Source organism: Colias eurytheme, chromosome 21 (genome assembly GCF_061535395.1).
Source record: "Colias eurytheme isolate Ceu_HAF_F1 chromosome 21, ilColEury1 Martin Lab GWU primary, whole genome shotgun sequence".
NCBI classification, from domain to species: domain Eukaryota; kingdom Metazoa; phylum Arthropoda; class Insecta; order Lepidoptera; family Pieridae; genus Colias; species Colias eurytheme.
Window position 1 is genome coordinate 1,094,803 of NC_143000.1, and position 25,557 is coordinate 1,120,359.

Sequence of the window (25,557 nt, forward strand, 5' to 3'; positions counted from 1 at the left end):
AGAGTCTATGCTACCTTAATTACCTACCTACATTGCTACGTAGCGCCATCACTTTCCCATACTAGAAATAATACTTATAATCACAGCTTATAATTAATTAAAAAAAAAAGACGTGTGGCACTCGGGGACTGCCGAGGTAAAGCTATTGCATGCTATGCCTACAAGCCACACCTCCGCGCCCGTCGGAGTGGGGAGCGTGAGGTTTTTTCGTTACGGAATTTCTGGATTCGCTCAAGCCCCGCGATAGAAGCTATACAATAGCTTAATTACTTAAAATTATAGTTCCCTGATCGAAGCAGGTAATAGTTATGAATAAAACAAATTCTAGTCATAAACATTTATTCCCAACTAAAACCGCAGTCTGTGCGGGAACTGGCTGGACCGGAGCCCGAAGGCCGCCTTGAGGTAGCCCCGGAGCGCCTTCTTGTCTTCGCGTTTGCCGATCGCCTTGATCACAGCTTCGTCCACCGTCTTCTGGTCCGTCTTGCGTTGTTCCGATGGAACGTATTTCTGTGGGTGGAATTAATAGTTTATTAAAATATGTTAATTCTTTTAGTTTAGTTTTGTTAACACTTTTAAACATATCATAAATAAAGTGAAATAATCCCATCTATGTACAATTTTATGAATTCTTACAATTATTGATTGTTGAATGAGGAAAGTATTTAGAGGATTTGTTCAACAACCCTTCTGCATGAATTTTAGCTTTAGAGCAGTTTTAATGAAAAAGAAGACAACCCTGAAAGTTTCATCAAAAATTGGTTGTTTGTAAAGTAGGTTTACGATCGAGATGTTTACGTGATAACGTCTTTTAACGATTTTAAAAACGTTATCACGTCAAAACTATATGATATCTCACCTCTTTCTTAGTAGCGAAGATGTCTTCCCCGTCCTTTCGCTTGACACTACGCTTGGCGCTCTTCTTGTTCTTCTTGAAGTAGGCATCGTTGAGGTGTGCCGGCAGCTTGAAGTCGCTGAGGTCCACTCTAGTGCTCGTGCCGATCACGTAGCGTTGCGGGATTCGACGCAGCGGGCACGAGTTGAACTAGAGTACAATTTGTGTGTAAAGTTATGTCGATGAAATAGTAGAGGGGTATAACTGTTTGCGCTCATCTCAGAAGCTATGGGATCCATTAGAAAAATAATTTTGGTATTCATTTGAGTGTTCATTTATCCTATATATAGGCTTTATCTAATAAAAAATGTGTGCGTGTAGTAGTGACACACGTAAGAAGTGAAACTTCTTTATGACCTTATTTTAAAAAAAATAATTTACTATATGCAACTTTACAGAAATACGTCGAATCACGCGTGGTAGGGATAAGAAAAAGATGGCGCGTAACGGAAAAATGTCACGCGTAACGAAAAAATGTTAGATATAGATAATATAGAAGCAGAGCAATGCAGACTGTGGAGCACAGGGGCTAGTTTATATTTTATAATAGTGGTACACATTCATGTCTAGGGATCAGAGTAGATTGTTAATTAACTCTATAAAAAAAATTATATGTGAAAGTTAACTGTGAAAATTTTTTGAATTTTTTTAAAGTGAAACTTCGTCTCAAACTTTTTGGTCTGTGTAGCGCATGTCGCGTGACGGTCGGCTGCAGAGTAGGTATAAAGCAGTGTTCGGAAAGTTTCACTTTTACCGTGGTTTCATAAAACCACACAACTTTTTATATTAATATAACAATACTTAAATTAACTGAATAATAATAACATTTTAATAACTCAGGCCCCGGAATCACAGACACAATAGAAAATCTATTGTGTCGTGGACCGTTCGGGGCTCAATGGGTTAATGAGGATAACAATCTTTTGGCAAGATTATTAGCTAGGTAAAATAACTTCAAATATTAATTTGAAAGTAGCAATTTCAAATTTCAACATCCAAATCATGGAATGAAAACAAAAAATAACTACAATCCTCTCGTCTTTGAAATAAAACATCAACTCACAGCAAAAGGTCCAGTAACCAAGAGCAGGCCGCTCGGCAGCACCCCAACGAGCACCACTCGCTTGCCCGCATGTCGGCCAGCGAGGAGTATGCACACGGTACCCACTGTGAGGTTCGGCCTGATGTTGCGCTCGTGCTTCCTGAAGCACTTGTGGTGGCGGTGCGTTTTGATCCTGCAATTAGTGGTTTAATGTTTTATTTATATTCAATCCTCAATTTAACAATAGAACAATTCCATTTATACTTTAAAATACAGTAGGCCCGCGTTAACCAGGCCCCTGGCTTAACCATCATGTCTATAATTATTGAATGCCTATTTTTTTACAATTTTCGCGTTGATCGTGCATGATTGAATAGACCAAAAATTTACCAGCGCTATTTTGCCCTACTCAAAGATATTTAATAATTTGATTTACTATAATTTGACATACATAATGAAGCATGGTTTGTACTGACTTCTAAAACAGATCTTCCTATAACATACTATCTTATCATAGGTCTGCAATTTGAGAAATTATAGGGTACTCTTTCATAAAAACATCCAGACTAGGGATGTAACGATACATGATTTTGCCGATACGATACCGATACCGATATTTGTAGTAATGTATCGGCGATACCGATACCGATACCGATATCGATGGCTTGGTAGAAAAATAAATAGTGAATTATGCATAAAAAGTTACCAACATTTAACAGAGACAACTGTTAATCGTATTCTTTTAAATAGAAATGCCAAATCAAAAAACAACAAAACCATTTATTTTAGTATTATTATTTTACGAAGTCAGTTAAACTTTAAGTAATACACATACAATCAGTACCTAATAAAAGTTTACTATAATTGGTAGAGTTTTTTCAGAAAACAAAGTGCGCACGCGTGGGCGACCTCCCGCATCGTTCATTGGGCGCGGATTTTCGAATTATTTGATATCAAAAAAATTGGTTGTTTGTAAAGTAGGTTTACGATCGAGATGTTTACGTGATAACATAATGCAGTGGCAGCGCTCGAGATGAAACGGGAGATCGGTCCGTCTCTCTCTCGTTATACCTGCGATCGCGCTCGTGAGGTTTTGGTGTGACACAAGTTTATGAACATGTCACCCGACTAAAACGATTTTAAAAACGTTATCACGTTAAAAATTAAATAAATTCAAAATTATTTATTTCTTTCCTTTACATAAACAAATTTGTGATTGGAACACTCCTAGTAAGCAAATAAAATGCTTGTGTCAGGAGGTTCCGCTCTTCCTTAACACTATTACAGAAACAGAAATAAAACAATATGAATGAATACAATGCAAAAACATAAAAGAAAAGAAAGAATTTAATAAAAAAATATCGGTATCGGTTGATTTATTATCGGCGATACCGATATATCGGCTTGCCGATATATCGGCCGATATATCGGTATCGGTATCGGTATCGTTACATCCCTAATCCAGACTATACAGGGCGTCCCACTGTTGGTATACTAAGATCAAAGGAGGTTATAGTTTTGCATACGCTAAGTACGTAAAAAATACTTATAAAATTTCAGACGCATTTTTTTTTTCAAATAGATGAATTTGTAAAACTCTATGTGTACACCCATAACAAGCAACCCACCTAGCTTTGCTACCAGCTCGTGACCTATCGTTTAAGATTATGTTTTCATAGAAAAAATGCTCACATTAGCAAAGCAGTATATGCCGGAAGTTAGAGAAGAAAACAAGGATTTTCAGGAAAAATTTAGCAACAATTTTTTGATGTAATTTTGTTGTTTAAGTATTTTTTACGTGATCAGTGTATGCAAAACTACAAGTCCCTTCGCGCTTAGTATACCAATAGTGGGACACCCTGTATACATATAATCCAGACTATCTCTAAGCTGCACCATATAATCCGACAAATTTGATTCTTAGACAATGCCCTATAAAACAATTGTCAGAATACCGGGGGTCTACTGTAGTAGTTTACAACTATAAATACAGCAGGACAAATAAACTAGAACTGGAAAAACAAATAGAAATTGATAAATATCATTATATTACAGTGCACATGGTTATTGTTTATTAATAGGTGCTTTGCTTTTTTGGTATGTAATGTTAAGAGACAATATTATATTGAAATTTACATCTGTTTCATTTATCTACCTTTTTTTATGTTTATGAGTTTTCTGGTGTATGAACTGGGCTAGACTCATATTTTATTTATTACTAAAAAGCATTAAAAATCAGTTTTCTTGGTTGTATCACTCACATAACTTTCTTGACATACCAATTAAGAACTACTTTACATTTTGGAATCATGTCTTCAAACTAATAACAGCTACAATTCTAGCGTTATACATACTTGTCCTGAGTGGGGTAGAAAGCCTTCCTGCGGCGAAGCAACACTGTACGGGTTCCTCCGTTCTTCTCACCACCGATGGGCTTTACAGCAATTGTCGCCTTCTTGGTCTTGGGCGCTTTGGGGTTCTTCTTGCCGACAAACTTGTATTTGGCCTGAAATTTAATGTTAAAAGTTTAGTTTACTTAGTTTAACTTTTTAACAAAATGTAAACATTTGATATAGTTTGAATGGTTGTAGCATGTATGTACCACAAAGAAGTATTTTTCCGTTTATGTATTTGTAAATTGAAATTGGTCGGCTAGGAGTCACACTATCAATGCAACATTGACAATTTTTAATTTTATTATAAATTTAATCTCAATATAGTTTTATTTATGGATAAGAATACAAATACAACTTCATTACTGTTTATCAGACGAAAAAAATATATCATTTTATCTTCATAGATAGTTACAACAACTTCCACAACTTTTAGGAAATATAGAAATTAGTAACTTTTAAAAACTAGGTACTGTGAACCATTGAACACATATTCTATAGTAATTAAATAGTAATATATATACTCACAGTTTTGTGAAACATTTTCGACTTCGAGAAACGAACGATTCCATTGCCCAAATCATAGTTCCTTGCTTTGCCAAGTTTGGCCTTCTTGACTCGGCTCTTAGGGGCTGCGGGGGCCTTAGCCGCCGCTTTGGGCTGTGGTGGAGCCATTTATGATCTATAAACAGAAATTACAACCTCAAAACAAACATGCCACCTGAACAAAACTTTCTAACAAAGTTCACTTCTCTGTTAACTTTACACCATTTCCGGCAAGCAATCTCGCGATATACCCATGTTTTAATTCAGATATTATCCGCCACATTTCATTATATCAATAAGAATCACTTCACAATCACAATCATATTGTAAACCTAAGTTTTCGAATGGATATTTTCTGTTACCACGGAATCCTCACTGAAATATCTCACAAGATCACTTGCCTGAAGAATTTAAACGAATACTTTTAAATAAAATATAATGAAAATGATGGTATTACACGTATTTTCTCGGATTTTATTTGAAAGAAAACAACATCGACTCACATTAGAACCGGGATCAAGGAAAAGAATTTGACATTGATTGTCACAGATAACATTAATTTTGACGCACTAGTGACGCACTCAAATATCGGTTAAATTAAAAATCGGTTTTAAAAAAATATTGAGTAATTATTTAGAGTTCTAAAATACTTCTTTCTATATATAAAACTATATATACTTAGTTCTATCTATATATAAAATTAAATAAATCAATAAAATGTGTATTTCGCAACCCTGTGTCGGAACCACGCACTTATTTTGAATTTAAAAATATAACGGGTAAATTTTCGGACTTAAAAAATATAATCATGAAATAAATTATAAATAACAAAAGCAATTCTAATAAAATCATTTTATAAAAAAAAATAATATAAAGTCCTGAATATATCTACTCAATCGTTAAGTTCATTAATTTCATTTTTTATTTTTAACTTTTAAAACGATTGTGTCAATGTCAAACTCAGCCGGTGACATTGACTTGTCACACTCAATCTGCAAATTTTATTTTTCAATCAGTTTTTGAAATGGCTTCTTTGAGGAGCCCGTCTTCGCCGACCGACGGATATAAAAGGTTTAGTGATGATTTCGCAAACAGCAGCATCAACAATTACGGCTCAAACGTCACAAGTAAACAAGAAGCTATGATTATTCAATGCACAGTAGCCGCATCTTAAGTGTACGCTTTTGTTGTTAACAATACATTTTAATTCATTTAATATTTTGTTTTAATTTCCACCTATGCATTGTCTAAGCCTATCAAATCATTTTGCAGTGAGATCAATAGACGATGGCAAAAAAGGATTATGACGTAGTGTGTGAGTCATATGCAAGTTTATACTAACATAAAACACATCTTAATAAAATGTACAGTTAGGCTATCGACCTAATTCAGCGGCTTGACGCATAGAATCCGCAAAAATCTGCATGTTACTGCTTGTACTGCTGCTTAGCTAGAAGCACAATTTAGTAGTGTGATAGTAATATAGGAATCAATTGATACACTGTCCCCCACAGTTAACAACTTCCAGTGAGATGCAGTTTATTCTTGTACAGTTCACCCTCTTGCTCTATCTAATGCACACAAACCTATTTTATTTCAATAACTTGATAAGATTTTATGTAATGTAGTTTATTTCATAGAAATGTTTTTACATGTTTAAAATATAGGTATATAATGATTATTAATTTTCTTACATGAAATCCAGCTCTATTTTTAATCAATAAATATAATTTGTATTAATTTTTTATATTTTATACATTGTAGGATTTATATTTTTTACTTTTGAATATATAAAAAATACATAAAAATTCATCTAAAATATTCTCAAAAGCAAAACCAAGTTTCTTCAAAGCTTTTTTGTAAAATAAGCTGATAAATCTAATAGATTTTATTCCAATTCCCACCCACATATTATACTTTTTTTAATATATTCATTACCCTATAGAGAATGTTCAAACACAAACTGAATTTTGAGATCAAAATGTTTTAGATGCACAGATAAAAAATAAATCTTCAATCTTTCTATTGTCTTTGGAAAGTGAGTCAAAGCAAATATATATTGAACAATAGATATTATCTCAACTGTTTGAATGAACCCAATATAAATCTTATCTAGCTGATAAACAGATCTTCAGACTCGCACAATTCACAGGTGTGTGGAAATGTCTAAATTACCTGTAAAAGTGCTTGATGCATTTAAAGATCATTGGTATAAGTTGAAATCATGTAAGTGAATTTATTTCTCATTTATAAATATACTAGCTTACCGCCCGCGGCTCCGCCCGCGGCTCCGCCCGCTTTGTCTAAAACCTAATAAATTATATACTAAAACCTTCCTCTTGAATCACTCGTTCTATTAAAAAAACCGCATCAAAATCCGTTGCGTAGTTTTAAAGATTTAAGCATACAAAGGGACATAGGGACAGAAAAAGCGACTTTGTTTTATACTATGTAGTGATAAATTCTATAAATATACTAGCGGTCCGCCCCGGCTTCGCCCGTGGTACATATGAAAAATAGATGTTGGCCGATTCTCAGACTTACCCGATATGCACAGAAAATTTCATGAGAATCGGTCCACCCGTTTCGGAGGAGTATGCAGAGTAACATGCAGACTAACACACGAGAATTTTATATATAAGAGATAAGTCTCAGTGTTTGTAAAGAGTAGTAAAAATATTTTTTCCTGTGAGTATGGCTGAGATTACATTGTTAATAATTTTTTACAAGTTCTCTGGATCAATTTGTTTTTGTTTTTCAATTTAATGTCTATGTTATCCTAATCTTACAAAGCCAGAATTATTAAAATCCGTTCAGCCATTCTCAAGTTGTAAATAAATAAACTTAGACTACTTTCTTTGATTTTTCTTAAATGCCTTAGTGATAAAGGTGTCTTTGAATAATGTGTCAGGTCAGCTTGTAATTATGTTTTAACATTGATATGTTTGTTACTTAATAATTTTATCATGCAAGCAATTAATTATCAGTGCGTGCAAGATGTTTATAAATGCAAATTATAAATCAACTAACTACATTCAATGTGACTCTACATAGCATTGCATTGGATAGGTCTTCCTAGTGATGAAAGCAATTTTTTAAATTAAAATGTGTTACAGAGATGCGTCCCTGCAAATAAATACTTCCGCACTAGTCACTTTCAATATTTTTATTTTAAACAAGCTGTGCTTCACCCGCATTGCTCCGCTCCTGTTGGTCTTAGCGTGATGATATACAGCCTATAGCCTTCCTTGATGAATGGGCTATCTAACACTGAAAGAATTTTTCAAATCGGACCAGTAGTTCCTGAGATTAGCACGTTCAAACAAACAAACAAACTCTTCAGCTTTATATTATTAGTATAGATTTCTTATTGGAAATAGTCTATCAATTTTGTAGCTAAATATCTCAATTTCGATTTAATTTTTTTTGATAGCCTGTGTTTTTTCTATACAACTCAATGTTTCCCTACAATGGCAATACTAAGGGTGTTCGGGATTAACCTTCTATAGACAAATTACCCCCAAATACAGACGTGATTTTTATGACCAAATGAGATTGAATGCCATTACTAGGTCATAAAGCGACTGATTGTGTAATGCTGTTACTCATTTCACTGAATAATGCAACCCGCATTTTGAGAAACTCGTGAAGGTCATTGTTATAATTGTAATGCTTGATAGATAAATGCTTAGAGTGATGTTTTAAGGTCGTAAAGGTAAAAGAAAGGATCGTGATCGTTTTATTTAGCACTAGATGTGCCCGCGGCTGTACCCGCATTGTTCCGCTCCTATCGGTCTTAGCGTGATGATATTTAAAGCCAATATTTTTCCTCGATAAATGGACAATCTAACAGTGTATAATTTTTTCATCGGACCCATGATTCCTCTGAGATTTGACCGACTTTCAACCGATTTCAAAATATAATGAGAAGTTAGGTCTATGAGTTATTTACCTAAATGTGAATTCGTAATTATTTTTCCGCTTTACTAAATTAAGTAGGTACAAATGTTGTCTTTTAAAAGTAATAGCTGTGCCAAAACTTACATCCACTATTTCAACAAAATAGGGGTGACTTGAAAACATTTGACCCTGAAATTTAACCATTTTCATTCCACATTTTCGTCTACAGAGTGTGTAGTTGAGATTTAATCATCATCATCATCATCATCATCAGCCCATGTATACGTTCCCACTGCTGGGACACGGGCCTCCTATGAGGATACAGGCTGTAACCATGCTGGCTGGCCAAGTGCGGGTTGGCGGAGGTCACATGTTGTCGAATTTTTGATTCTAAGACAAGTCGATTTCCTCACGAATTCACGATGTTTTCCTTCACCGATTTAATCTGTCTAAATCAATGCTGTGGTGTCGTGAAATCGCAACAGACAGAAATTCACATGTAAAATATTAGTATTGATTATTGTAATATATATATGTATAGATTGTCTAATCTAAAAATGAACGCCCCTCCACTAAACTTAATTGTTTCAATGTGTGAGGACAAATAATTATTGAACCACTTTATATGTGTGCGCGCGTCGATTCTACTGCAAACTTTGACACTCGCGCACTGATTTGTCAACTAATCGGGCGATCAGTTCAGGTGCCTAGCATTGTATGGCGGGGAGAGCGCGCTATGTACGGAATGACACGTCCGTTCTGTCGTGCATCGCGTCATTTATGCACTAGTTGGCCAACTGGTCCTGTCGTTCGGGCATGGACGGGACTGGAGGACTGAACGACCAATGAGGCAGACCAATTTGTGTGTATTGCGTCTATACACGTACTTTGAATGTGAGCGTAAACACAGTGGAGGGGCGTTCATTTTTAGATTAGACAATCTATACAAGTATATGTATGTAAGTACCTAAGTACTTTATTGTATTGTTTATATCTGTTATTGTAAACATGAAAACAATATAGTCGTGAAACTAAACTGTATGAAGCAAATGCGCAGTGACATGGATACATTAATGAGATGGCTAGTTATGTAATGATTTAATAATTTTAAATGGATTTTAATATTATAGTCCGGGATCCATTATAGCCCATTTTTGCAAGTGATTACTATCAAGCTAATTTTTCGTGAGTAGCTTTATTTTGATGAGATGCCCAATAATTTCATGTACGAAACTCTCGATTGTGGTAGCTACCAGAGGAAACAAGGATAAAATATTTTGATTTGATGGTTCTCAAATATTAATTACTAACTGAATGTTTTTTTTTGTTCAATCTCAAGATAATTATCTAAATTATTCGAAAAAAATATTTGTCCTACAAAATCTATGGTTTGATCAAAGAGTCCCCCTTTCCAATGTGTATCGATAACGAAGTCATCATAAATGATTACTAACCAGCTGATTTTTTTATTTTCACTTATTTAATACTTATATAATTCAACAGACATATTGTCCTACAAATTGCGTAATAAATATTTGAGAACCGTCAAATCAAAAATTTTTATCCTTGTTACCTCTGTAAGCTACCACAATCGAGAGTTTCGTACATGAAATTATTGGGCATCTCATCAAAATAAAGCTACTCACGAAAAATTAGCTTGATAGTAATCACTTGCAAAAATGGGCGATGGATCCCGGACTATTAATGATACTGACCATTGTAAGTACTTGTCAAGGCAAAAATAAAATATAATTTGAAATTTTCTCATTAAAAATCGTACTTCATTGTCTTTCCATCGTTCTTCGTGATTACTTTTGTGTGATCTTTGAATAAATTTATTTTTTACTTATTGGTAAAAATTCATTTATAAACTAAAGTAAATAAAATAAGAAGATACACCCTAAATAATATAAGCAGTGGGAATGTATATGGGCTGATGATGATGATGATGGTGATGATTAAATCTTAACTACACACTCTGTAGACGAAAATGTATGCTTTTATTTTCAGTCATCCCTATTGCTATCATTAAACATTTTTGTAAGCTAGCAGCAAATAAATTTTAAACTAAACAGTCAGAATACACAAATAATGTTTTAAATATTCCGGAGTATTAGGTAAGATATATTGGTATAATACATTTAAGCTACAAATTATTATTTTAAGGCTGATAATTTGTTAATTATTTTTCTTTAAAATATGAGTATAAAATCACAATAGTGCGCGTGCCTTAGTTCAATGACCCACTGAAATAATTGACACAGATAATGAGTTCACAATGCGTGGGAAACTCAGATACAAACATAATTAGGTACCCAATTATTTAGTTTCCAGCATTATTGTTGGCTAGCTTTTCGCGCGCGGTTTCGCCCGCTTTGTAGAAAAAATTAAGACCTTTCTCAAGAACCACCAACGGATTTTGATGGGGTTTTTTATAATAGATAGAGTGATTCAAGGAAGGTTTGTTAGGCGAAACCGCGGGCGGAAAGCTAGTTAATCATTTAAGTATGTAATAATAGGACCACAAAGACTGGTAGGTAGTTAGTTACCGTTAATCTTATTAAAACAAAGGGATGTGAAGTCTAGACTCAGTAAATACCAATAAATGGAATTGAATGTGGTCAATACATTCACTACCTACCTATACAATATTGAAGAGAAATGGAATTACAGGCAAATACTTCCACTGTAGATAATGAGCTTTTGCTTATTATAATATAGTTTAAAGCACAGATAATATAATACTATTAGTAGTTAAAACTAAAAAAAAACACGCTTATAAAATGATTGTCTTTTCACCGATCCTTTACCTGTTTGTTATGTGGGTCGAAATCTAGTCGAAATCGAAAGAAGGCGGTACAGAGCAAGTAATATGAAGGCGGTTACATATACAAACCATTACAAACGTATGTTTACTACCTGTATACTGTATAGTGAAGCTAAAATAGTGTGTTAAATAATAAAAATAGTTTAAAAAAAGCTAAAAAACACGCTTTTTATAGAAAACCGAACTAAAAAATAGAAATTTTTTATCAAATTAGTGTATTGTCATCGGTCCTCAATAAATCCACAAAGTTTGAACGAAATCTGGCCGTTTAAAGTGGGTCAAAATCGCGCCCAAAGAAGTCGGTTACAAACATACAGGTGAAGCTAATATAAAGCGTGTAAAAACAAACTATACAAACGTAACTTTCCATTTCATCATTTCTGTTTGGACATCTTCATTTAGTTACTTTGAAAAAAAAAAGTTGTTCGTATGACAATTTATCAAAAACCTTGACTCGATTTATTCGGAAGTAAGTACAGTAAATTACTCTCGGCTACTGTTTGTACGAGATAACAGTAACAGTAAGTACCGTCAGCAAAACCTTTAATTATTGTTTAGTTAGGTATTTTTATAATAATAGTATTAACTATGTATATGGTAAATAGTTAATACTATTATTATGTACCTCGAATATACGATGATTTATATTCAAATATACCAACTATAAAATAGTCTACTTGCCCATGTCATTGAAAAGGATTAATTTCTTACGATGAAGTTAATTTTCGTTAATTTAATGAAACTGTTCATTTTGAAAACTGCTTTATTTCTCACATTCAACGCAACACACTAACTATTATTTACATCGTTGCACTAGGTACATAATATTATTAATAACTATCACATGATGTTACGTTAAAAATAGAATAATAGTACTGTTTTGCCAACCATACTCATTACTTATCACTGATAAACGATAGTGTTTAAAATCAGTTTTGCGATGATTTGGCGGGTAACGCCTGTGTTTTTATAATTAAAATGAGGTTAGATAAGTTTTTATATGTTATCAAGGATCAAGTGACTGCTAGAGTTTATTCAGCATTCCCTAATAATTTTGGTATGTTAACCTTGTTAACTAATTCTTATTGTACTTAATAAACTTCAATTATTTATTAAATAAATATTATTATACCTTATTAGTTAGACGCTCATCCGTTCTATGCGTAGGAATGGGATTAGTGTTAATTCATGTTTATTTTTACTGCACTCAGTTGTTTTGTTCGTATATAACATGTTTAAAAGGTGAAGTAAGTTTTAATTATAATAATTAATATCTACTAACAAAGATAACATACATAGATAATGTATAAATTGCAACTATGTCAAAATAACCGTAAATTTTATCTTAATAAATCATGAGCTTGCTACATAAACAATTTTCAAAAAACAAACTGATTTCATTTGTTATTTGATATTATTTGAAATGCTTTGATTAAGTAGTAGATAGATAATAAATTAAATGAAATAAAATAATTAGGTAGGTAAAGAAACTTATTTTTAATTCTAAACACCCGCTATTCTGAATTCTTTCATTAATTAAAAGATTCCATTCATTTGAGAGATCATCATGAGAAAGTTATATTTACTGCATGTTGTTGTAGTTACTTACTTTTAAAATATTTCAATTATCTGAGATAATAGAATATTAAATTGTTTGTGCGGGTTTCAAACCCGCGATTTTCCCTCGACTGCTAAGAACCTTATTTTCTATAAGGATTTTTTTAATTATACGACAAAAACATCGACAAAATTATTCATCTATCGTTCGATAAATTTGTCAATAGGTACCTACTTATTTATATGAGGTAGCAGTAGCTGCTGCTTCACTCGTTGATTCTTTTGTATGGTCAACGATAGGAATATGTTCTACACTAGTCAAAAGTGGCCTATATAATAACATTTTCTAGGCTCCCAACTTTCCCCAGATACAAAATACATCAAATCGATTTGTTGCGACGTAACAGAGAGACAAATACTCGCACTAGCAATGTTCATGTACCAGCAGGAAGAAAAGATGATATTTAAGACATATATAATACTAATTACATATATAATGTTTCCAGACTCTCGCACGGGCTCAGATGGCGGCGGAGACACGAACACCCTGGACATGGGCAGCCGGTCCTCCCTCCACACCGGTCTGCAGATGTCGGAGGACGAGCATTGGGAGATGAACTACCATGAAGCTGCTATTTATTTAGAGGTAAGTAGGGTTTAGTACAAGTATTACTGTAGTAACAAGTTATATTTATTTATTTCTATTTATTTATTCATTTATTTCAGGCAACAAATGATCTACAGTTTACACTAATAGCATAAAGAGGAATGATTTTATTGTTTGTTTGTTTGAATTGAATAGGCTCCAAAACAACTGGGCAGATTTTTTTTAACAATTAGAATAATACATTATCCCTAACGAATAAAGGCTATATTTTTTTATCACATTTGTGTGATTTAGAGAAAATATAAATATCTTAAGCTGAATTTTACACTGATTTTTGTTATGGGAGCTGTCAAAGTGACATTTCACGCATATAACACCGTTATGTACTATGATTGTTCGTGAAAGTATAGCTGTGTGTAACTAGCTTCATTGAAAAGATTAGCACATCTTTATAATCTATTTAAGTCAATTTGAGTATGTTATGCTACTAAGAATAGTGACGTAATATTTAAGTAATTAGTTCAAACTAATAATATCAGTTAGGTAACTAAGGTTCTGTATATAAGAGTCGGGCAAAATAAAATTGTTGATGGAAATAGGTTTTAGTAAGTCATATTTTTCAAAGTGGTTTCGCTCGTGTAGTTAATTAAATTCACATAGGGATAACTACATATATTAAATTGTCATATAAAAATATGTACTAACTGAATAGAATAGAATAGAATTAGAATTTTTCGCAGTAAAAATCAAACACATAACTACATAATATACTCTCTCTCTCTCTCTCTCACTACTCTCTAGCTTCCAAAGTCCTAACCTACTCTATTGTCACGTGAAAGACTAATAAACAAACATACTATCCCATTTATATCAATAGCAAGGATAGCAGAACCATATCAAATACTAATAAACGTAAAGATATGATCCTATCAATCAAAACCGTTTCCAGGAAGGCCTAAACAATGAGAAGTTCGATTCACACCCCTCCAGTCCTGAAGAACTGCCAGCGTACCTCCGAGTCCACAACCCATGGTACCATGGCTTGGATCTCTTGGCATCTTTGGTGTTGATCCTACTGGCGTTCACTGAAGACCCCGCTGTTCCGGCTTTTGAAGTGAGGTTTACAGAATTTGAAGATAAAATATGTTGTACTTAGACTAACATTATAATGTATAAAAAATAAATCATGTTAGTATTGATTTGGAAATACATATATGTATAGATGGCTTTCTACAAGTATGGTTGTAGTAAAGTTGTTATGAGCAAGAAAAAGTTTTCAGCGATTCACAGAAAATGTAGATTTTCTGTCACTCTATGACTTATGTTATCGGACCTGTCAAAGTGACATTTCACGCATATAACACCGTTACGTAATTACTATTACGTAGTGTATTATTGTTTCAGTTTATACCTAGTATTAGAGAAAACTCTATAAACTACCTACTTGTATTTATCTTATAAAATATTTGAATTAAGTATTTCATTTTATACAAAACTATAAACTTGTTGTCTATGGCCAACATTAAATTCAATAACATATCCATATCTTTCTAATTATATAAATAAAATGTATAATTTTCAGTTACCAGTATGGGCCCATGGTACGATAGAATTATTGGCGCTGTCGGTAATAGGAATCGAATTGCATCTCAAGTTGAAGTGGATCGGATGGGGGACCATATTTAAACATAAGCGCACTATGATTAAGGTAGATTTATATTATTCATAGATATAATATTATTTGTCTTTTTAAAACAGTTTGTTTTAACTGTAATATAAATTTTATTGAACGATAGTCAAAAAATGTCCGAGCGGCATTGCTTAAAATATTCATTGAAATTTTAACCTTATTACGGGGCAGTAATGTTCAGTCTATATTTTATCGCTATAAGCTATAGAAATATGTATATTCTTTTGCCACTGCTACTTGTTGAAGTGAAACTTCTTTATCGGGGTTGGAAAAAAATTTAGTGTAACATTTTTTCGTTACGCGTGACATTTTTCCGTTACGCGCCATCTTTTTCTTATCCCTACCACGCGTGATTCGACGTATTTCTGTAAAGTTGCATATAGTAAATTTTTTTTTGAAAAATAAGGTCATAAAGAAGTTTCACTTCTTACGTGTGTACACTAGTACACGCACACATTTTTTTATATAAAACTGAATGTCAAAGTCCACGTTTTACATATAGATAAAAATTTGCAGGGTATTACACTTTTAATAATGGTGCTTGAAGCGGTAGTGGTACTCTGCAGACAGTCCTCTCACTTCCGAGTGACGCGGGCGCTTCGCCCCATATTTTTAGTGGACACAAGGCACTGTGGGGGCGTGAGACGGTTTATAAGACAGATATTACAGAGTCTACCGCCCATTTTGGATATGTTGGGTGAGTTTTGGTTTTGAGGGTAGTTGTAAATTTAAAATCATCTTCTATTATAAATGCGAAAGTTGGTTGTTTATGTGTTACTCCTTTACGCAACAAAGTTTTTTTATGTGTATGGGCGTGTTCTCAGTCAGGGGTGTATACCAATAGAGTTTTGAGAATTTAACAAATAAAAAATATTTCGCGATCTTATGATCCGTGTATGAACAACTTGATTTTCCTTTGCTATTATTACACTTAAATAGTGACAGCTTGTATAAAACACATATATGAACCTTTCTTTTTACTTTTTTTCAGGATTACTGATGTTCTTCGTAGCGACGTATTCCCTATTGGGATATTATCTATTCTCTGAACATATAGACAATGGACATTTTAAAACATTAAGTGACTCGTTTGTCAGTATGTTCGTACTTTTGACTACAGCCAAGTAAGTATTTACTTTTTTTTATTTGACCAATGATTCTGAGGTATTTTGGCAGCAAAAAATTAGTTACAGATAAAAAATTAAGTTGAAGTGTTGATTTTTATTGGCTAAATGTTTTTAAAAATCACTTTGATTACTTTTTGACGAGGCTTGCAGTGTTTCCTAATTCCTAGGTATATGATAAAAATATATTTTTCCGTCTCGAAAGTTAAGCATAAAAAAATATTTTTCAGTTTTCCAGATGTAATGATGCCGTCATACGCTAAGTCCAAGTGGTACGCCGTGTTCTTCATTTTATATATTATTACAGTACTTTATGTACTCATGAATTTGGTAAGTAATATTTTACTAGCTTACCACCCGCGGCTTCACCCGCTTTGTCTAAATCCTAATAAATTATATACTAAAACCTTCCTCTTGGATCACTCCTTGTTTTATACTATGTATTGATTAATTAATAAAAAAAATTTTTTCAAATGTACCGCAAAATAATATCAGATTCTAACTTAAAACTTTTTGACAATTAATGGTTTAATTTAGATATTTTTGGTTTTATGGCATTCAAATACTTTACAAATTTATAATTAATGGTTTTATTATTTGGCTTATTCAATTTTTGATCAACATGATAATTTTGTTTGTGACTAGGAACACAAAACTTCAATAGTAATAAGCCGTGTGTGAATATTGTCCTGAAATATTTATTTATTTTCTGTTTTTGAAGTGAAAACTTCTTTAGCGGCGTTGGGTATAAAATCTTAAACTCGCGTTAGGACACGTGGCCTGATCGAAAAAGCGTAAGACGGTTTTTTTTAGCCCTTATATTCCATGCGTAAGACGGATACCATTCCAAAATATCAAACATGCTGAACGTTAATAATCAAGTTTTCACTTCTGCCGGCACTCCCGGAGTGCAACCCGTCTTTTTTTTAAATAATTTATTCATAACCATGTATACATTTATTTTCTTTCTAACAGATGCTTGCCGTAGTATACGAGACATTCACACGCATAGAGCGTGAAAAATGTCGAGCATTATTGTTACATCGGCGTGGGGCAGCGAGACGAGCGTTTCGCTTGTTAGTGTCGCGTCGCGCACCGCATGCGGTCAAACTGAGACACTTTGCGGGGCTGTTGAGACACTACGCACCAAACTATAGTATGTACATTGCTTCATTGTTTGATATAACTTATAGGTCATTTATTTAGTTCCCTAGATTAAAAATAACAATAATTATTCAGCTAACATTCGGAGAGGCAAATGCTGAGTAGTCCACCTTATCACAAATACTGACCAAATACTAGAATATATCCGATGTAATATTTATTTTTATTTTTTATTGTTCTTAAAATGTATTAGTTGTAAGCTAAAATGTTGTATTTGTGATTTAATGTATTTTCTGTCTTTCTTTCTTTCAACATACCTGCACTTGAAGCCAAGCTACAAAAATCACCAAAAAATCCCAAAAAAAACTTTTTTTTAAGCTTTCTCTCATTTTTTTCGTCCCCCCAGGTGGTCTAGACGTCTACCTCATGTTCAAACAACTAAACACCTCGAACACGGGTGGTTTATCACGTAGCGAATTCGCGAACGTGTACGAAGTGTTCGCGCTCCGCTGGGCGGCACAAGCGGCAAGAGCGCCGTGGTATTCACGGTCTGTGTTCGAGCCGGTGGGACGATTGGCACATGTTGTTGTAAGATGGCCGTACTTTGAGTACTTGATTTGTGAGTATTTTACTTAAAGTGGGAGTGTTTTTGTGGGACATGTTGTTTTTGAAGTGAAAACTTCTTTAGCGGCGTTGAGAACTTTTTATGTAATGGGTATAAAATCTTAAACTCGCGTCAGGACACGTGACCTGATCGAAAAAGCGTAAGACGGATACGATTCCAAAATATCAAACATGCTCAACGTTAGTAATCAAGTTTTCACTTCTGCCGGCACTCCCCCAGTGCAACCCGTCTTTTTTTTACTTTGTAGCACTTCCGGTATGTGTGAGTTGTCACTTAGCAAGTTTGCGAACGTGTGGGGAGAGTGACGCGTGTGGTGGTGCTGAATGATTATAACTTTGTATCCCTTTTAATGAGTTTTGCACAAAGTATAAAGTCTGGCTTAGTTTATATTTATTAAAGAAGGGAAACCATTATGCTTTTATTAAAAAAAAACCTAAAAAAAAAACTAAACACATTAAACATTACCATGCATTTAGCACACATATACTTGTTTGACACTTGGCGACCACTAGTGATATTAAATATCGAATTAATTTCCTTCCACAGACGCACTAATCGTAGGAAATGGAGTGTCAATGGTACTACGCGTGTTAGAAGCGGCGGGCGATCTGCAGGACAGCGCGAGATTACTCTGCGCTTCGTGGGATACTTGGCTCTTCCTTACTCGTAAGTGTGGGAGGTTTTAAGCATGGGGATGTTTAAGGATTTTCTATTTCTATTTTTTCTTTATTGCACTTATAAAATATACAAAAAGATTACTTATTGATAGATCTTTATAATATAGGTATAACTAGCATTCATTGGGATATAGATTTTCATGATGTCTGACGAATGGTGATTCAAGTTGCTCGTGTGTCGTTCGTTGTCTTGTTCACACTCGAGTAACTCACACTCGAGTAATTCAAAGGTTTCATTCGCATCGTAAAATTTTCCCCTCTATATTTTATGTGGACTTTTAATTATCATGTTGTTGTTTAAAAAGAATCGTTGAACCTGCTCTCACCTTGTTAATTGAACTGCCTTACTTCAGCTTGTATTTTATTAGTACCTCTACCATTCTAAAATTGTTTCCCAGAAATGCTTGTCCTATTGTTTTTATTACCATCCATTCTATAATAGCTTGCCAGAATCCCCATATCTCAGAAACAGCTTATCAATTATTAATTTTATATTTTCCAGTGTTTTTACTAGAAGCGGGTCTACGCATTATGGCCAGTGGTCTCTCTGTATACTTGGAGAGTGGTTGGAATGTGTTCGACTTGAGTGTGACATTACTAGCTTTGATGGGAGCCGTTTTACTTACGATTGCGCCGAAGTTGTTTATTGTTGTTATGTTCCGGCCGTTGAGGTATGTTGATTTTGATTATATGTTAAGTTTGAACTAATTTTTGAAGTAAAACTTCTTTATCGGGGAAGGAAAAAAATTGAGTGTAACATTTTTTCGTTACGCGTGACATTTTTCCGTTACGCGTCATCATTTTCTTATCCCTACCACGCGTGATTCGACGTATTTCTGTAAAGTTGCATAAAGTAAATTATTTTTTGAAAAATGAGGTCATAAAGAAGTTTCACTTCTTACGTGTGTACACTAGTACCTAAGTACGCGCACACATTTATTTTTTTATTTTTTGAGATACGGAGTTTTAAAGTCATTTGGAATATTATTTTGCTAATAAATGGTAATAAATATTAAAACTTGATTTAACAGGTTTGACACAATAATGACGATACATTATTGTTATTGGTAATTTAATGTGACACAATATGAATGAAGCTAAACACAAAAACAATAATTTAATATGTCTTAAATCTTGTGTATTTGTACTGCTCCATATAACTTTGTGTGAATTAATAATTAATGTTTGATGTTTGAAGTGAAACTTCTTTAGTCGCGTTAAGAGTAAAATTTAAAGGTCGCGTCATGGCAATACCGTCACGTCATGGAGTAAGGCGATGATTTTGGTATCTTTGAAACTTGCTAAAGAAGTTTCACTTCTGACAAGTGTGTTCGGCACACACGCTCTTTTTATGTTTGATTTTTTTATAATGTGTGTGCAATAAATTGCTTATTATTATAGACATGACACTTATTTATTTATTTTTTAATTTTTACAGGTTAATGCGTCTCTACAAGTTAAAAAAACGTTACCGTGACGTATTTGGTACATTAGTACTACTTTCTCCACTAATGTCGTCCGCGGGCTGTGTTATGTTGGTCATGTATTATTTCTTCGCGATTGTCGGTATGGAACTGTTCGCGGGATATAACTTGAGGAACTGCTGTGTGTGAGTTTTTTGTTTTAGTATGAAGTTCCGTATTTTTTACTAATGTAAAGTTAAAAATATTTTTTTCAAAAATCAAGCTTACAATCTCGTCGATTATGGCAAATATATGATGACAAAAAGTATAGGGATTTTTTTTAGCATTTTTAAATATTAATATCAAAATAATTATGGCAATTTTATCTTAATAAAGATGTAATTGCTTTTCAATTAATATTTCAAATTAATATTATTTAAATTAATTAAGTAGACACATTGCTTGTACGCGTTTATCATGGACAGTGCAAGAACTATTCTAAGAGTCAAAGTTATCTTTTCTTTATACATACTTACCTACTAACTTATTTACTGTTTTCCTGGGACTTTTAAAACAAAACCAGCTCAATTTTAAAATGTATCCTATCCTAAATTTTATTAATTTCTACCTATTTAAGATTGAATCTATATTAAAATAATAAAAACAATATTTTTTATTATATTTTAACTAAAATTCCAGAAACACAACCGTCGAAGACTTCTACAAGTATTCAGAAAACAGTTCGACCCCCCTCGGCTATTACTACCTAAATAACTTCGAGAACATTCTAACGAGTGGAGTGACGTTGTTTGAATTAACTGTTGTCAATAATTGGTTTATTTTGATGAACGCTTTCGCTACTGTTGCTGGACAGTTTAGCAGGATCTATTTTATGGTAATATTTTAAATTATTATTGATTTTTGAATAAATGTAGAAATGTTAGTGAAGGGTAGGATTTTACTGGAAATCTAATTATTGTGTAATGGTAAATTATTGGGCAGCGATAATTGCATCCAATCTAGAAATTACTACATAATATAAAAAAATCCTCTGAGACGTCTGTATGTATGTCTGTTCGCTCAAATATGAATCGCAAAATGTGTTGGTAAGCGCATAACTCGAGAATCGGCTGAACCGATTTCGATAATTCTTTTTTTATTATATTCCTTGAGGTACGAGGATGGTTCTTATGTAGGGAAAACGTAAACATGTACCACGGGCGAAGTCGGGGCGGACCGCTAGTATGTTATAAATAATAATAAAAAATAATATTATTATATGCGGACTTTAAATGTCGTTTTATAAGATATATTATTGAGGATTTTCAATGAAAACCAATTTGTTTCTCTGAAAATACAAAGTTTTTATTTTAATAGTTTCACAATTTTAAAATACAAGCAGTTTGTTACTACAACAACTATTCTCACCTGAAAATACAAAGAAACGACATTTAAAGTCCACATATAATAATAAATCCCCAATTATATCCCTTGCACATTGTTGCACACCAACACACAATACTTTAATCCTTTCTCGCCATTTTTTCTTACCGCTACGTCAATCCGTGTCAAGCGCGGCAAATTTGAATATTGATGAAATGTTATTTCATTACATCTCCCCCCCCAAAAGTGAAAATTCTAAATAATATATCTATATCCTAAACGTAATCTTCATATTATTCTGCTGTTACTGGTTGTAATTTAGTTATGTGAAATAGTGTTGATTCTGTTTTTCTATTTCCGGTGTCAATCCTATAGATGGAGTTTGATATTTTCTCCAAAATCTTGAAAGGGCCTAATAATAGTTCGTCTAATTTTTTTCTATTTAATCTGTTTCCATTCTCCACATATACATCGCTCCCTATTTGTAATTCTAGCGGTTTTCTATTTCTGTCAAATATTTTCTTGTTGTAATTGTGGGATTTTATTGTATTCTCTAATGCTAATCTTCTATCTGCAATCCACTTGTCTTCCTTTATCTATAATATGTTTATAATAATATGTAATATAGTATGCATTATTGGGACTAATCATTCTGAACTATGGAACTATTAAAAATGAACCTTTAACAAAATATTATTTTAATCGCAGGTATTCTATCTATTCACAATGGTGGTGTTAACGATAGTGGTGGCCAGCGTGTTAGAGGCGTTCAGATTCAGGATACAGTACAAGAGGAGCACTACTAAGAGAGATGGTAATTTTTTCCGATATTTATAAAAAAAATAATATGTTATTTATTTTTTTTATAATGAGATTTTTTATGTTTATTTATTTTATTTATATTTATAAACATTTGAATGCTTTAAGACTAAATAAAATTCAACAAAAAGGCCGAGTTCCATCGTTACAATTTTGTAATCATTAAAATAATTCAATTATTAACTTGAAGCGCGGGTTCTCTTTAATCTGGTTTTGTCGTATTTCACATAGACAACTATTAAAGTGACAGATCCCTGGTTTAAAGTTAGACTGGGTTTAAATTGTTTTGTGGTAATACCATAATAATTTAACGTTGCCATGGTAACCATTTCAGAGGAAAAACTCCTCCACGAGGAAGTACACACGAGTTGGGAAGAAGCCCAAAGACTTGGAGCGAGTGGAGATCTTGCAGACCAGCTGAGAACACACTTGACTCCTGGGGTAAGTTTATGGTAGGATAAGTTTGTTTGTTTGGTCGTGGGTATCTTGGGAAAATGGTTTGAATGGAAAATATTTTATTCTTGAATAGCGCATGTTTAAAAACCTATTTTAAATAGTACTTTCGTTTATGAAATAAAACATATTAAGCAAGGCTATAAGTTGTAGAACATAATACTATATGTTGTGTGACTGTCAATAAAAATCAGTGAAATATGTTGCCAATTTTGAATGAAAAATTTAGTCTGGTTGACTCCGAAGTCCGACCTCGAGGAAGTCGAGAGCACAGCTAGGTTTCTGTGTATTTAAATGGGCATGGTTTTTTTAATAATTTCGTAAATAAAATAAAAATTAAAGTTAAAAAGAAAGTAAATAAAACAACATAAAATTTATTATTTTCAAACTAGCTGTGGTCCGCGGTTTTACCCGCAGTGCTTCGCTCCTGTTGGTCTTAGTGTGATGATATATAGCCTATAGCCTTCCTCGATAAATGGGATATCTAACACCGAAAGAATTTCTCAAATCGGACCAGAAGTTCCCGAGATTCAAATAAACATACAATCTCTTCAGCTTTATAATATTAGTATAGATATAAATATACCACAGATAATATAATAAACTAGTAGCTATACCACAGAATACATAATAGTAGCTAAACGCTACAGAACGGACACTCTCCGCCTCCCGCCAAAATTAAAAACTTACCTCACCCCGCACGATCAGGCTAAAAATGGTCCATATTTGTCTACAGGGACGATACGCAACGAAGATTGACAACATTAATCAAATTGACTTAAAGTAATTTTATTATTTTGGATTTGTGATTATCGTTTTTCGTAGAAAATGGTTAGATATTGTGCTGTTTACGGATGTATTTCATCAGAAATTTTTTTACGCTAGTCAAAAATGTGCCAACCATAAAGCGTTAACACACACATTTGCAGTCTCTACAGTGTGACTGTCAAAACGATAATTTTGTATGGAGTGTCCGGGGTGTGGCTATACTATACAGTAAATACTTATTCGAATTAATTTTCCAGATGCAAGTAACATTTATAGGCACACGGCCGCGAACAAAAGAAGTTTTACAGAGGAGAATGTACCAGTCCGACATTCAGAAATGGCTCAGCGAGGAAGATGAAAATGAAGGTAAAGTAATATAATTATTCTTTGACAATATTCTGATTTTAAATAAACGAAGAAAGTTATAATGTACAGTAATAAAGAGTAATAAATATGAACATTTTGTAGAAAAGGTTGCAATCTTTTTCTACTGCCATAGAATTAAAATATGAACACTAACATAGGTGAAATGCCTGATCACTTAAAACTATCAGAAGGCTTAGAACATTTCATTTTGTAGTCCAATATGTACCAACAACGCAGTATATAATAAAGGAAAATACTTTAGAACTTTACAATTACAAACTTTTCCATATCCAACATCATACAAAAAAAAGAGCGTGTGTGCCGAGCACACGTGTCAGAAGTGAAACTTCTTTGACAAGATTCAAATATACCAAAATCGTCGCTTTACTCCATGACGTGACGGTATGGCCATGACGTGATTTAGAAATTTTACTTTCAACGAGCCTAACAAAGTTTCACTTCTAAAATAGCTTGCAAAAAAGTAATTTTCAATTCAAATAAATTTTTTCGACTTACTTACAATTAATAAATTGTGATTGCTGACGTTATTTATTAATTAAAAACATTTTTCCAGACTTACAACCATCAACAACAGTGACATCTTCCGAGGACCCCCTCTCCCCGCCCCTCATACAACAACCCGACGGCGACAACCACATAAGAGGCGGATACCAATTGTAGAATTTAATTCTAACAGCACTCCACGATCGCGTATCTGTGATTTGGAGCGCTGTCAAAAACTTAACAGACTCTGTGGTGTGATATTGGCGCGAAAAAATTGTTTATCTGTGGAATGCCGCTAAATTCATATACGATATGATGGACTCTGTGGTATGATTTTGGCGCCGAAAAAAGATTATGTGGATAGGCGCCAAATACATCTGTAATCATACATGTGTAATCAAACTTGGTGGTATAATAGCGCTAAAAAAAATGTTTATCTGTGGAAAGGCGCCAAACCGAATCGGACTTTATTCGTAATTTATGATGTGGTAATACTAAATGTCAAAATTTGACAAGCTGTCACTGATGGCGCCAAAATTATGACGTTTAATTCTATGTCAGAAAAAAGTTGTAAAAAAATGCGAAAGGAAATGGTAAAATAAAAATGTGAAACAATAATATTTAACAGTGGCTTGTTGACGTTTAAAAAATATGTAGTTATAATGTTTAGATTTACGATTCAAATCTATATCAAACCTCGTCAAATTATTTTCTCTTCCGTTTTTTCCTTCATACAATTATGACCAGTCCACACACCACTGCCTTATCCTCTAGCCAAAGAGAGAAATGTAATGTTAAATTAAAAAGTAAATCGATCAAAATAACTTATTTGTAAGTATACTAAGTGCTGTAACGGACATGTAGGAATAAATTG

General features: G+C 33.3%; 2 protein-coding genes across 3 annotated transcripts; one reads left to right on the forward strand and one right to left on the reverse strand.

Moving 5' to 3' along the window:
* Nucleotides 1-322: 322 nt before the first annotated feature.
* RpL6 (ribosomal protein L6) lies at nucleotides 323-5,457 on the reverse strand. 2 transcript variants are annotated; one of them, XM_090114219.1, is made up of 6 exons: nucleotides 5,380-5,457; nucleotides 4,859-5,012; nucleotides 4,292-4,443; nucleotides 1,959-2,130; nucleotides 860-1,045; nucleotides 323-510 (listed from the first exon to the last, which is right to left on the reverse strand). In XM_090114219.1, exons 2-6 carry the CDS (start codon nucleotides 5,003-5,005, stop codon nucleotides 349-351), a joined length of 819 nt encoding a protein of 272 aa, XP_089970345.1. In that variant the 5' UTR covers nucleotides 5,006-5,012; nucleotides 5,380-5,457; the 3' UTR covers nucleotides 323-348. The 2 variants fall into 2 exon arrangements, with proteins under 2 accessions (XP_089970345.1, XP_089970344.1); XM_090114218.1 differs by having other exon boundaries at nucleotides 5,334-5,425.
* Nucleotides 5,458-5,869: 412 nt separating this feature from the next.
* LOC149898887 (two pore calcium channel protein 1-like) lies at nucleotides 5,870-25,287 on the forward strand. Its single transcript, XM_090114430.1, has 17 exons — nucleotides 5,870-6,003; nucleotides 13,667-13,806; nucleotides 14,717-14,881; nucleotides 15,350-15,475; nucleotides 15,974-16,154; nucleotides 16,449-16,581; nucleotides 16,812-16,911; nucleotides 17,557-17,737; nucleotides 18,092-18,304; nucleotides 18,857-18,976; nucleotides 19,490-19,658; nucleotides 20,426-20,596; nucleotides 21,090-21,285; nucleotides 22,482-22,587; nucleotides 22,927-23,033; nucleotides 24,071-24,179; nucleotides 24,754-25,287. The coding sequence occupies exons 1-17, from the start codon at nucleotides 5,901-5,903 to the stop codon at nucleotides 24,858-24,860; spliced, it is 2,427 nt and encodes an 808-aa protein (XP_089970556.1). The 5' UTR covers nucleotides 5,870-5,900; the 3' UTR covers nucleotides 24,861-25,287.
* Nucleotides 25,288-25,557: the final 270 nt, after the last annotated feature.

Excerpts from the sequence above, each read along its gene's own strand:
- RpL6 (XM_090114219.1), bottom strand. The coding sequence starts at position 5,005 with ATGGCTCCACCACAGCCCAAAGCGGCGGCTAAGGCCCCCGCAGCCCCT. Across the intron at positions 2,131-4,291 it reads TTCTACCCCACTCAGGACAA|GATCAAAACGCACCGCCACC; the intron begins GTATGTATAACG and ends CACTAATTGCAG. Across the intron at positions 1,046-1,958 it reads TGGTTACTGGACCTTTTGCT|TTCAACTCGTGCCCGCTGCG; the intron begins GTGAGTTGATGT and ends ATTGTACTCTAG.
- LOC149898887 (XM_090114430.1), top strand. The coding sequence starts at position 5,901 with ATGGCTTCTTTGAGGAGCCCGTCTTCGCCGACCGACGGATATAAAAGG. Across the intron at positions 14,882-15,349 it reads CCGCTGTTCCGGCTTTTGAA|TTACCAGTATGGGCCCATGG; the intron begins GTGAGGTTTACA and ends TATAATTTTCAG. Across the intron at positions 16,912-17,556 it reads TTTATGTACTCATGAATTTG|ATGCTTGCCGTAGTATACGA; the intron begins GTAAGTAATATT and ends TCTTTCTAACAG.